General features: G+C 39.7%; 1 protein-coding gene across 1 annotated transcript in view; it reads right to left on the reverse strand.

The window, feature by feature from the left end:
• The window catches only part of HAO1 (hydroxyacid oxidase 1), a 58606-nt gene that overhangs the window by 27940 nt on the left and 17896 nt on the right, over positions 1-12770 (reverse strand). Inside the window, exon 3 of the mRNA XM_082644583.1 lies at positions 5223-5478. Coding sequence (XP_082500709.1) covers positions 5223-5478 — 256 coding nt within the window. The remainder of the gene's footprint in view (positions 1-5222; positions 5479-12770) is intronic.

Raw genomic sequence — 12770 nt, forward strand, 5'->3', positions numbered from 1 at the left:
CTATAGCAAAACCAGGGGGGAAAAAAAGAATAATATCTGTATGTGTATATTCTCTGCATAGCACCCTACCCCCATCCCAAACAAGCTACAGTGTTTCAGCAGGGGTGGGGTGAAAGGGTGAAATGGATAGGAAAAAACAGAAACATGGATAAAATTATATAAATAACTGTTGTTATTCTTGGATAGTGAAATGCAGATCAACACTTGAATGAATGTTGCCTTACAGAAATTTCAGGGCACAATGAAGCCTTGTTGTTACTCTAAAACGTTGTTCAAAGCCAGAAGCCAAGAAAAAGTTTTCAGATATCTTGACAGAGACCCACGATGAAGTGTTTTACCCATGGCTCTGAAGGAAACCTCCATGAATGTTATTTTTATTAGAATTATGACATATACACAGAAAAACACTTAAAGCAGCTTCTGATAACCAAAGTACTCCATTTCATAAGGAAGGAAAAGAACAACATCAAAATAATAACATGATTACTTGGGACTTAATTCTCCAAATCCCAATCTTTTTAATGACCCAAAGGCAAGGGATAGGATTTCTTCTTTGTAAGAGACTCATTGTGCCTTGAATGGCCCCCAAATATGCTTTTTAATCTAATATAAAAATGATCTTAGTTTTTAGTAAGTTAGTATTATACAAAGGTAACAACTACTAAAGAAAGTTAACTTTATTAAATAACCAGTTGTAACGTTGATAAAGATGACTATTACTGAGAAATATACAATATTTTGCATTATAAGTATTGATAACATGACATTAAAGATATAAAGATAAAGCCATATGTCTCCACTCTGGGAAACAAACTATAAAATAACAAACGGTATAACACACAGTATCAACACAACATGAGAGAGAGACATTCATAATACATTATAGAAATTGGTGCATGGAACACTAGCGTTTAATTCTGTGGTTAGGAAAACATTTCTATTGATTGCGTAGCCCTGCTAATTTCTTCTTCAGTGTGGCTGGGCAATTGGCAGAAAGGTTCAGGGCAAGGATTTTAAGTATGAGCCCAAACCCTCGTTCAACTTCTTACTGATCTTGTTTTATTGGGTAAATCTCTTATGATTTAGCACATTTTTATTGACTGATTCAACATTACTTATTTAGCACCTACTATGTGCCAGTGTTTTAGTAAAATGGTCAAAAATGCCTGCCACCTAGGGTTGATATTCTAGCAAGGGAGACAGAAACTAAACAAGGAACATAATAAGTAATTTATGAAGCATGTTAGAATATAAGTGCTATACAAAATAAAGAAAAAAGAAGAGCAGAATAAGAGGAATGCGACCTGGTAGATGCTTAACTTGAAAGTTTAAATATGGTAAACATGGTCTCAATGAGAAGATACCTCGTAGAGGAAATTGGCAGATCTGTGTTATTGTAGTTGTGTCCTGTTGCTGCTATAACACACACACACACCTAGAGGCTTTAAAGTGACACAAATTTATCATATTACAGTTCTGGAGGTCAGAAGTCCAAAATGTATCTCATTGGACTAAACTCAAGGTGTCGATAGGCCTGTTTTCCTTCCAGAAGCTGTAGGGGAGAATCCGTTTCCTTTCTTTGTCTAGCTTCTAGAAACCACCTACAGTCCCTGATTCCCCACACTATCACTCATATCTCTGCTTCTCTCATTGCATCTCCTTCTCTGACTCTGACCCTCCTGCTTTGATCTTATAAGAATGCTTTCCATTACTGTGATAATCCAGAACAATTATCCCATCTTGAGGTCCTTAACTTAATCACATCTGCAAAGTCCATTTTGCCAGGTAAAGTATTAATAAAATATTCACAGTTTCCAGGGATCAAAACATGGACATCTTTGGGAGGTCATTATTCTGTTTAATATTATGTGAATTATGCTGTGAACGTTTTCCTAACCAAATCATTAGAGGCTGTTGGGTCATGTACAAAGTCCTCCTTCGAATCCTTTTCTCCCCTCCACCTCCACAACCCAAGATCCTCACACATATTGTGTCTCTATTCTGATCTCTACTGTTTATTTTTTTATTTTTGTTTCCCAACATAAAGACATGTAGAGTCACCTCTGATGTCAAAATGTAAAGGAAGTGAAGTTAGTCATCACTGATTTGAGGAAAGAACTTTACAGACAGAGGGAAGAGTCAATTTTGAGGCTCTAAGGGGCAGGTATGTTTGGCATGTTGAAAGAACAGTAGGAAAGCCAGAGATTCTAGGAAGAGTGAATGAAGTTGAGGGTGCTGGGCAGTGAGGTCAGAGAAGCAAGGGGGACACTCACTGGCTACTTTTATCCAGAGAGACCGGGGAAGACAGTGCAGTCTGGTCTCTTTTTGTGGGCTGTGCTCTGGCTGTTGTGATGAATACATCATTTCAGGGCATAAGGAAGCATGTCCCTGGGCAAATCATCAAAAGTGTAGGTGTTATGATTTACCTTGATCTTAGTCGATGATTGGAAATTTCTTTTCTTTTAACTGCCTTGGTGCTGCACTGAAGAGCCAAATCTTAACCCGGGGTAAATGAGCCACCTCTGTGGGGCATGGAGATGGATGAAGGTCCCTGTCTCAGAGCCTCAGGAACCAGTCTGGTGAATTGGCTTCAATCCTCTCCTCTGCCAAGAGCAGATGAGAATTCGCTTTACTCCCCCTGAGTTTCGGGGACCTCTGGGCCACTTATACTGCACACATACGTGTGTTTTGCTTATGGACCAAGCAGAGATTACCAAACTCCTGAACTCTGGCTGGTCCCAGACGCCAGGAGTCAGGTCCCGCCCCCTCCCCTCCAGGCAGAGGAAGCCGTGAGGGTTGGAAGGAGCCGCCGCTTTACAGACTCATTCTCCTCTGGATTTCCTGCCTCCCTTGCCTGCCAAACCTCATTTTGAACAGCCCGGCTTCACCTTCTATGAGTCAGGTCAGTTGAGGAAAGAAACCTGATTTCATATCAGGCTGTAACAGATGAGCTTTTTGGTAGCATGTGGCTTCCAGCGGAAGCCTGGGCCTCCCATCATGTGCTCTGCCTTCACTGCTGAATGTGGGCCCCAGGGTGCTGCCCCCCTCAAGACCACAGGGACAAACAGGGCCAGTGTATGCACTGGGGGCCAGGGCACCAGCAAGGGGTGTTTCCTGTGTTCCCCGTAGCCTGGATGTGTGGCTCATTATTTGATCATCTTCAGACGGGAGATGTGACAAGCTGGGGAGCCGTGGCCACTCCTGTGCACATCGACAGCTGAAAAGGGCCTTTGTCTCCCAGTCCCTCACGTCATCTGGGCAGGAGCCTGGGAGCAAAAAGGGGGAAAAAGCAAAACAGCCTTCCCATTCCTGGCTAAATGGCCCTGGCACCCAGGAGCAAGAGATACTGGCCAGAATTAACACGTGTCATCCCCCATCTAAGTAGATACTGCTCTGAAACACTTTTTTATTATCCAGAGCAAGAAACTGTTTCCTAATCTTAAAGAAAACTTACTGTACTATTTATTATTGTTGTTGTTGCTAGTAGAAGTGGTAAGAGGAGGAGGAAAAGGAATAGTAAATTCCTTTTTAAATGGCCGAAGCGAAACAATGAGGGACACTTCCTGTCAGAAGCTGAAATACTCGGAAACTAATTATTTCAGAAAGTCTACAAATGAAGGCAACCAAAATAGAGAAATAATGTGAATAGAGGTTTCATATTAAGGAAATTTGAAACCATCTACTTTCTGACGAATTTGGCAAGAAGTAGGAATATGTCAGGGACATTTGTTTTTGTTTTTGTTCTCTTAGAAAGACAGGATGTTTGGGCAACTCAGTGTTGGGATGCGTGGAGCGGGGTGATTGACAGCTGTCAGGGGGAGCACTTTGCCATTGGGCCATTGACGGTATCCCGTACAGAAATAATATCTTAAACTTACCTGGAAGTGTCACGGAGATAACATCACACAGCTCATTTACATATGGTTTAACAGCAAGATTTTATGCATAGTAGCTTATACTTAAATAAGTATACACACAGCAGAGCTATATGACAGTTATGTGACACTTACATAAGACTATGGACTTATGTGATGCATGAGAGACATCCCATTCTCTAATACATATGGAGTTCCTGGCTTCCAACAATCTTATTGTCTTTATGTGGAATGCTGATTTGATTTTGAATCTTTTAGATTTTGGATCTTTCAAAAGGATTAACTTTATATGTAGACAAAATAAGCAACAGTCCGTGTGAAGTGAGGTCTAGGATTCCAAAGAAGGCATCCTTCATTTCCTGTACTCTGATGGATGCTTTGAAATCCCATCATCAAAATGTCCTCCATGAAAACTAAGATTTGGGTTCCTGGTCAAATAGTTTTAGCCCTATGAAAAACATAAGGGCAGATTTTGGTGGGAACTGAGGGAAGGTAAAAACGAAGGGGAGTGGAGATCGGAGGTTGGGGCTCTTTCTCAGTAAACTCCATTGAGTTTCTAGTTTTAACTCAAGATGATTCTAATCTTTTACAAGGAAAAGGACAACAATTCCCTGCTGATGGATGGGCTCACAGTTTAGTTTTAGATTACTAGATACATTGTTTTAGCTAAGATGAATGAATGAGTAAATGGATGAAAGAATGAATGAACCAGTGAATAAGTTAATGAATCTTGATCCATGGGTGAACCACAACAAAAGAGGAATATTGCTGAAAGAAAGAGTAGTAGATGAAGGAGCAAGTGTGTGGCTTCTTTTGTCTCCATTCTTTTAGCTTTCTTCAATCTTCCTTGCCAGAGTTGTTCCAAATACAATAAAAATAAAATTAAAAGGGGGCTTTTTTATTTCAGCAGACAAAGAAATAGGGTATTAGGATCAAAATAACAAGCTGTTGTTTAGGTTAAATTAAATATCTTCTGTCTATATGGCAATTCATCTTACTCAAAGCCCTTAATGAACTCTGAGACATATTTTTTTTTTTGACTTTTACAAGTATACAGCAATTCCTGTCTCTGTTTTTATAGCTCAAGTACGTGACACCCATATAAGGGGTGTGATTTGCTGAGGATTATGTGGATATTTGACAATGGCACCATCTCTAGAACCCAGACCTTATCATCCCTAGACAAATCCCAGTCAACCATACTTTGGGACCAACATTTTGTGAAGATCTGATTCCCCAGGGCACCCACATAAAAACTGGAGAAAGTCTTTGGAGCTGGATCATGACAAGAGCAGAGAGAATTAGAAAACCAGCTCAGGGACCCAGTGATCAGAGGCCCATGGTTACCTGAGTTGGGGTGGCAGTTTGAACCTGTTACGCACATCATCGAAGCGGTTGCCCAAGTAAGGTGTGTCCACCGTCACAAATATGGCCTTGTAGCCCATCCACTCAGCCCGCCGCACCAGCTTCTTGGTAACCTCACGGTCCTTGTAGATGTACAGCTGCAGCCAGCGAAGTGCATCAGGACCAGCTTCTGCCACTTCTTCAATTGAGGAGGTGGCCCAGGAGCTCAGCATCATGCCTGTTCCCAGTGACCTGCAAGCTTAGGAAGAAAGGAGAAGATCAAGGTCAGTCTGGCATTTTCCCTACTCCAAAGTCTTCAAGTTATGGTTCCAGGGGTAAAGCCATCTACAAGGGCAATTTGGAAATAAGAAGTTAAGTCTTTAAAAGTAAGAAATATGCATTCTATTCCACACTCTGTGAACTGATCTTGAAGACAAAGATGACTCAAATAGCCAAAGATGTGCTATGTATTCGGATAAAAAAATTGGGAGCATCTTGAATCTCCAACTTTAGGGGATTAGATAACCTATAGTTCATAAATAAAATGAAATATACACACCCATGAAAAGTAATATTTTTGTGATGGTTAATTTTATGTGTCAGCTTGGCTAAGCAATCGTTCCCAGATATTTGCTCAAATATGTCCAGGATGTTGCTATGAAGATATTTTTTTAAAGGAGTTTAGCATTTAAATCAGTGGACTTTAACTAAAGCAGATTACTCTCCATAATGTGAATGGGCCTCATCTAATAAGTTGAAGGCCTTAAGAAAAAGACTGACTGTTTTTGAGGAAGAGGGAATTCTGTCAGCAGACTGCCTGCAGACTCAACACCAACTCAGCTCTTCCTGGGTCTCTAACGTGTCAGCCATAGATTTTGTACTTACCAGTCTTTACAATTGTATGAGCCGATTCCTTAAATCTCTCTCTCTCTCTCTCTCTCTCTCTGTCTCACAATCCCTCTTTCATTCCACCCCTCTTCTTTTTCTGACTATGACAGTTACTAAAGAATGACATTGACAGACATAGACAGTTTTTCAAGGTATATTAAGAAAGCAGGGAATTCCCTGGCAGTCCAGTGGTTAGTACTCTGTGCTCTCACTGCTGGGGCCCAGGTTCAATCCCTGGTCGGAGAACTAAGATCCACATGGCACAGCCCCCACCCCACCCCCAAAAAAAAAGAAGAAGGAAAGAAAAAAGCCTCCAAAATAACATATATAACATGATTTGTACAAATGTGATTACTGGTGTATGAACATAAACAAACTAATTGTTAATGATAGGTGGGAGAGTTTAATTTTTCTTCCATTTTAACTTTTTAAATTTTATCTTTTAAGCTTTTGTTAAAGGTGCATCTACCATTTACATTGTCTTTTAAAATTTATACAATTCATGTTAGACATTGCAAACAGGCAACAGTTACCTCACAATCTTTTAAACAAGATATCAAAAAATGAACAAATAAAAGAAAAATTAGATAAAATCATGTAACTTATTGTCTTAGAGAACTTGAAAGAACATGGGTGATAGGCTTTTTTCCAAAAATAGGTAGTCAAATTGGGGTCAGCTTTAGTGCAGGAGAAACTGATAAAATGTTTGTATGCCAAATGCCAAACATACCAAGAGATAAATAATAAATATATAAAACTGACTGTGTGACCCTGGGTCATTCAACTTACCTGTGTCCCTGCCATATATCAAATGTGAGTAAAAGTCATCCAAGTGACACTTACAGGGTGCTGATAAGAATCAGGTGGCATGCTGTTTACAAAGCTACTCTGAGAGGTTAAAATGCTTTCATGCTTCTCGAACTTTAGCAGGCAACCAAATCCCCTGGAGTATTTGTGAAAACACAGGTTGTGAAAAACACCCCCAGAGTTTCAGATTCAGTCGGTCTGAGATGGGGCCCAAGAAATTGCCTTTCTAACCGGCTTCCAGGCAGTACTGATGCTGCCAGTCCCTGGACCACACTTTGACATTTAAACAGCATTGTCATTTGATAGTAAAACTCTAAGTTCACCTGGTAATAAAGTGGATTTTGTTTTTGATAAATGTTACTTTTCCTATGTCATTGAAGGTGTTTTTCATCCCTATTTTTCAAGTCACAGGTCAGATAAAGAAGACTTAAGCTGGAGATTATATTATCTATGGGTCACTAATCTGTTTCCTCCAAGTGTTCCTTTGAGAATTTCTCTCAAAAGGACTCATGATTTGCAAAATATTGTCCAAAAAAACCACATTTTAAGTAAGTAATAATAAGTATTGATATGTATGAACATCCTGAACCATAGTGTTATTTTCATTGAGTTGTAAATATGGAAAATAGCTCTAGGTCATCCAGTGCTGTTTGGAACAAACACCAGAGGACACTGATTGCTGGGATCAGAATCTCCCAACCATCAATTTACCACAAAGAAAATGTGTCCTGAAGAGGATGTGGCCTAAGTAAGGTCACAGAGAGATGAGCAGCTGAGTGGAACAAGAACACAGCATGTCTGACCACTCCCACAGGGCAATGATTTTCCTAGAATTCCCAGATGCTCAGAAGACTCCCCTGATATCAAATATGGATAAATGTACTCCCCCAATCCTTCAGGGCCATGACACCCAAGGGACACCCACAGTTTTCCATATCCCTGAGGGACAATACCATGGCCAGAGTTCTGTGAAAGCATGGAAATTTGGAAACCAGTGGGTAAGGCCTGCCATTAGTTTCCAGGTGCAGACTGTGGCTGCACAAAGTGGTCCAGCTAAGAGGACTAGCACATGATAAGGCACCTTTTTGTAGTTTAGGCAAAGGCATCATGCAGGCAGTAGCAGCTCTGCTAATAAGGATTATTATCAAACAGATCTCCTTGAATTCATAAGAAATATCTACAGACATTCCACACAGATTGTTAAAATGCTACAAACCAATGCACCAATAATATTTACTTTACTTAAACTATCAAACTAGCAGGAAGCTTCAGCCTTAACAAGCATTTTGTCCATTTCTCTTGGGTAAGTATGTCTGGAGTAAGGTAAGGCCAGACTGTGCCATCTGGTTCCTGAGTCTTCCAGCTTTGATACTAATGGTTCCTGATGCTATTGGTGCTTGAGGTTCATTTTCCAAGATTAAATCATACAGGACTGAAATTTTGAATCAGGGTACCCCCAAATTCTAAGTTACCATTGTTTCCAGGTATAGGCATACAATAAATGTATGGTAAATTAACAGGTTTACTCCAAGACAGTCTCCTGGATGCAGGGGGAATATCAGAGTCTGTGTTGACATATTATGAGTTGAGACTAAGGTGCTACTCCCAAGAGAGAACAGGAGCAAAACTGAGACGACTCCATGTTTCTTGGAACATATATTACCAATGTGCTATGATTCCCAATAGCCTGTGATTATTTGCTGGAAAAAAGAAAAACATTACTCCGAATAGCCAAAGCAATTCTGAGAAAGAAAAATAAAGCTGGAGGAATCAGGCTCCCTGACTTCAGACTATACTACAAAGCTACAGTAATCAAGACATTATGGTACTGGCACAAAAACAGAAATATAGAACAATGGAACAGGATAGAAAGCTCAGAGATAAACCCACGTACATATGGTCACCTTATCTTTGACAAAGGAGGAAAGACTATACAATGGAGAAAAGACAGCCTTTTCAGTAAGTGGTGCTGGGAATACTGGACAGCTACATGTAAAAGAATGAAATTAGAACACTTCCTAACACCATACACAAAAATAAACTCAAAATGGATTAAAGACCTAAATGTAAGGTCAGACACTATCAAACTCTTAGAGGAAAACATAGGCAGAACACTCTATGACATAAATCACAGCAAGATACTTTTTGACCCACCTCCAAGAGAAATAGAAATAAAAACAAAAATAAACAAAAGGGCCCTAATGAAACTTAAAAGCTTTTGCACAGAAAAGGAAACCATAAACAAGACAACCCTCAGAATGGGAGAAAATATTTGCAAATGAAGGAACTGACAAAGGATTAATCTCCCAAACATACACGCAACTCATGTAGCTCAATATCAAAAAAACAAACAACCCAATCCAAAAATGGGCAGAAGACCTAAATAGACATTTCTCCAAAGAAGATATACAGATTGCCAACAAGCACATGAAAGGATGCTCAACATCACTAATCATTAGAGAAATGCAAATCAAAACTACAATGAGGTATTACCTCACACCAGTCAGAATAGCCATCAACAAAAATTCTACAAACAAAAAATGCTGGAGAGGGTGTGGAGAAAAGGGAACCCTCTTGCACTGTTGGTAGGAATGTAAATTGATACAGCCACTATGAAGAACAGTATGGAGTTCCTTAAAAAACTAAAAATAGAACTACTATATGACCCAGCAATCCCACTACTGGGCATATACCCTGAGAAAACCATAATTCAAAGAGTCATGTATCCCAATGTTCATAGCAGCACTAATTACAATAGCCAGGACATGGAAGCAACCTAAGTGTCCAACAACAGATGAATGGTTAAAGAAGATGTGGCACATATATACAGTTGAATATTACTCAGCCATAAAAAGAAATGAAATTCAGTTATTTGTAGTGAGGTGGTTGGACCTAGAGTGGTTGGACATAGAGAGTGAAGTAAGTCAGAAAGAGAAAAACAAATACTGAATGCTAACACATATATATGGAATCTAAAAAATAAAGGTTCTGAAGAACCTAGGGGCAGGATAGGAATAAAGATGCAGACATAGAGAATGGACTTGAGGACACGGGGAGGGGGAAAGGTAAGCTGGGACGAAGTGAGAGAGTGACAGGTACATATATACACTACCAAATGTAAAACAGATAGCTAGTAGGAAGAAGCTGCATAGCACAAGGAGATGAGCTCAGTGCTTTGTGACCACCTAGAGGGGTGGGATAGGGAGGGTGGGAGGGAGACGCAAGAGGGAGGGGATATGGGATATATGTATACATATAGCTGATTCACTTTGTTGTACAGCAGAAACTAACACAACATTGTAAAGCAACTATACTCCATTAAACATGTTAAAAAAAAAAAAGAAAAAGCATTGATGAATTATATCCACTGTTTTCAACACAGTTTTATGTTTGAAGGAGATAAGGGAGCCTGAGATTTGCAAGGACCACTCATAGAGACAGTCGAAAATTTTCCTACCTCCACTAAGGACAGATCTAAAATTCTGTTTGTACATACCAGCATGACAATTCAGCTTGTTAAAATATTGAAATACTTCCATTCCTGTTTGTAAATAACCATGGCTCCGAAGTAAATGACCCCTCTTCCTGAGTCCCTTCAATGTGACACCTCTCTTTTCTCTCACTAAGGAGTCTCTGGATTCCCCAAACCCCACACACCCACACAATCCAGCAATTTAAAGGCTGCTGCCTGGCAGAGCTGGGTACATCCAGACCACCATTAGAGCACTAGAGAAAAGCACCTGAGCATCTCTTGCAATTGGTCAAAGTCTTTGTTCTACTGGTTGCTAAATATTTCAAATATCACCTTGGCCTCAGAGATAAACATGTGTCCTTCCAGCTCATATTGTTCTTTGGGGGTCAAAAATTACAAACTTTTGAATTTTGTAAACCACCTAGGGTAGCCAGATTTTGTTGAGAAATTCGAATTCGAATTATCCTAGTCTAGCGTCAAAAGCACAAAATTGTTGAAGTCCTTTTTCTCTCCCTATTCATTTTCCACAATGAAACTCTCACGTGCTCTCAAAAGTAGCAACTGTCAGATTTCATTTTACAAAGGGCAGGGGTCAACTTTCATAGACCTCCATTCCCAAAATGTGGTGCAGCAACAGAAAACTCCAATGCATGTCGCCTTTTCCCAACTCCTGGCAAAATGGAGATCATTTCTGAGGTGATATTACTGTAAAGGCAAGGCCTGGCTCTTGAGCATGATGAGGGCCCCCAGTATTTATCCAAGTCTAAAAATCTTGGCTTTCATAATAGTGAGGGTATTTTAGAAACAACATACCCAGGAGGCTACACCATTAAGTAAACATTGATCCCATATGACTATTTCCTTACTTCCACAAGCTCTTTGGTTCATCACCCCTAAGATATATCTTCAAGGATAAACACCTAAACTTTATATGCTCTAGATATATTCAGACTTTGTTTATATTTGACATTTCTTTTTCTTCTTTATTTAGAGGCAACAGTAATACATTATGCCATTGCTATTAAAAATGCATATCACTCACACACACACACACACACACACACACACCACTAAAAGAGACACTAGTAAGGTTTTGAACCTTGAAACATCAAAGATAAAACCCTATAAATGACCTAGGTGATAACATCTATCTCTCAGAAAGACAAGATACAATGGATTCAGTGTCAGAAGTCCTGGGCTACACTCCCAGCCTTGCCAACCATGAGGCACATTTCATCTGAAAAGTTTGTCTAACCACAGCTGCTGACCTGCCCACTTCATAGTGTTGTCAGATGGTCCACTGAGACAATGTTTGTGGATGTTTTCTGGTAAACTCTAAAGCTAAACAATTGTAAAGGGTTAAGTGAGAGAATGCCTAATACTATTTGGGAAAAGAAGTTCTAGATAGCTTTTTAAATTTTCAGAATTTTGCTGAGGACCTGGATTTCTCCTCATTATTGACAGTCTTGTCAACACACAGCTTTCCTCTGCAATGGTTTTGATGCATAAGACACCCATTTCTCCTTGCAAATATACTGGCAAATTCTCACTACCTGAAGCAAGAAAACACTTAAGGGAGAGAGGAAACTTCTCCAGGCCAAGAAATTCTGGGCTAGGGCTGATAATTTCCATTAATACATTTCGAGTGTGTACATCTTTTTGGAAAGTCAGGGACAAAACAAAAGCAAATAATCTAGGAGGTGTAACAAAAACATGCATTTCCCCACTCCTCACACCTACCCTTTATTTGCCTACAGATTTCCAAGGAGAGAACTGTGTAGTAAATCTATGCAGCTGCCAGCTTTTGCTAAGTCCAGCCATCAAGCAGTAATACCTAGAAGCAATGGTTTCAAATTCTCCCTACACTTTTTGGTTTCTCTCCTCTTTTATTTACAATACAACTGCAAGTATAATGATATGGAAATAATGAGATCAGTATCATTGTTTATTATCAGCTATGACCCCTCCCCCAACCCCAAAGTGGGCTATGGGCTGGTAGAAAATGTTGGTGCATTGTGTTTAACAGAATAAAAGTTGTCCTCAGACCTATCCAAATGAAGATTCTTATTAGAATTAAATCACATTCCCTAGGCTGGGGAAATGCTTCAGGGTTTGCAATAATCTGGCATAAAATCAAGTTAATTCTTCCTCCCCAGACCACCATTCAATAGAAATAACTCAGTTTCCTACACTATGAAACCTGTAATCAACTACCAAGGTTTATATCACTTCATATTAGATATGAATTCAGCCACCCCTGGGGTTGATGCAAATGCTAAACTCTGATGTTTAGCGATTTGGCTGGGATAGAACAGGTAAATAGCTTTGCAAAGCAGCATGAGCTGGCAAAATCCTCCCTGTGGCTAAGGAATGCAACTGTACTT

Source organism: Mesoplodon mirus (assembly GCF_964341445.2).
Source record: "Mesoplodon mirus genome assembly, chromosome: 15".
In the NCBI taxonomy this organism is placed as follows: Eukaryota; Metazoa; Chordata; class Mammalia; order Artiodactyla; family Ziphiidae; genus Mesoplodon; species Mesoplodon mirus.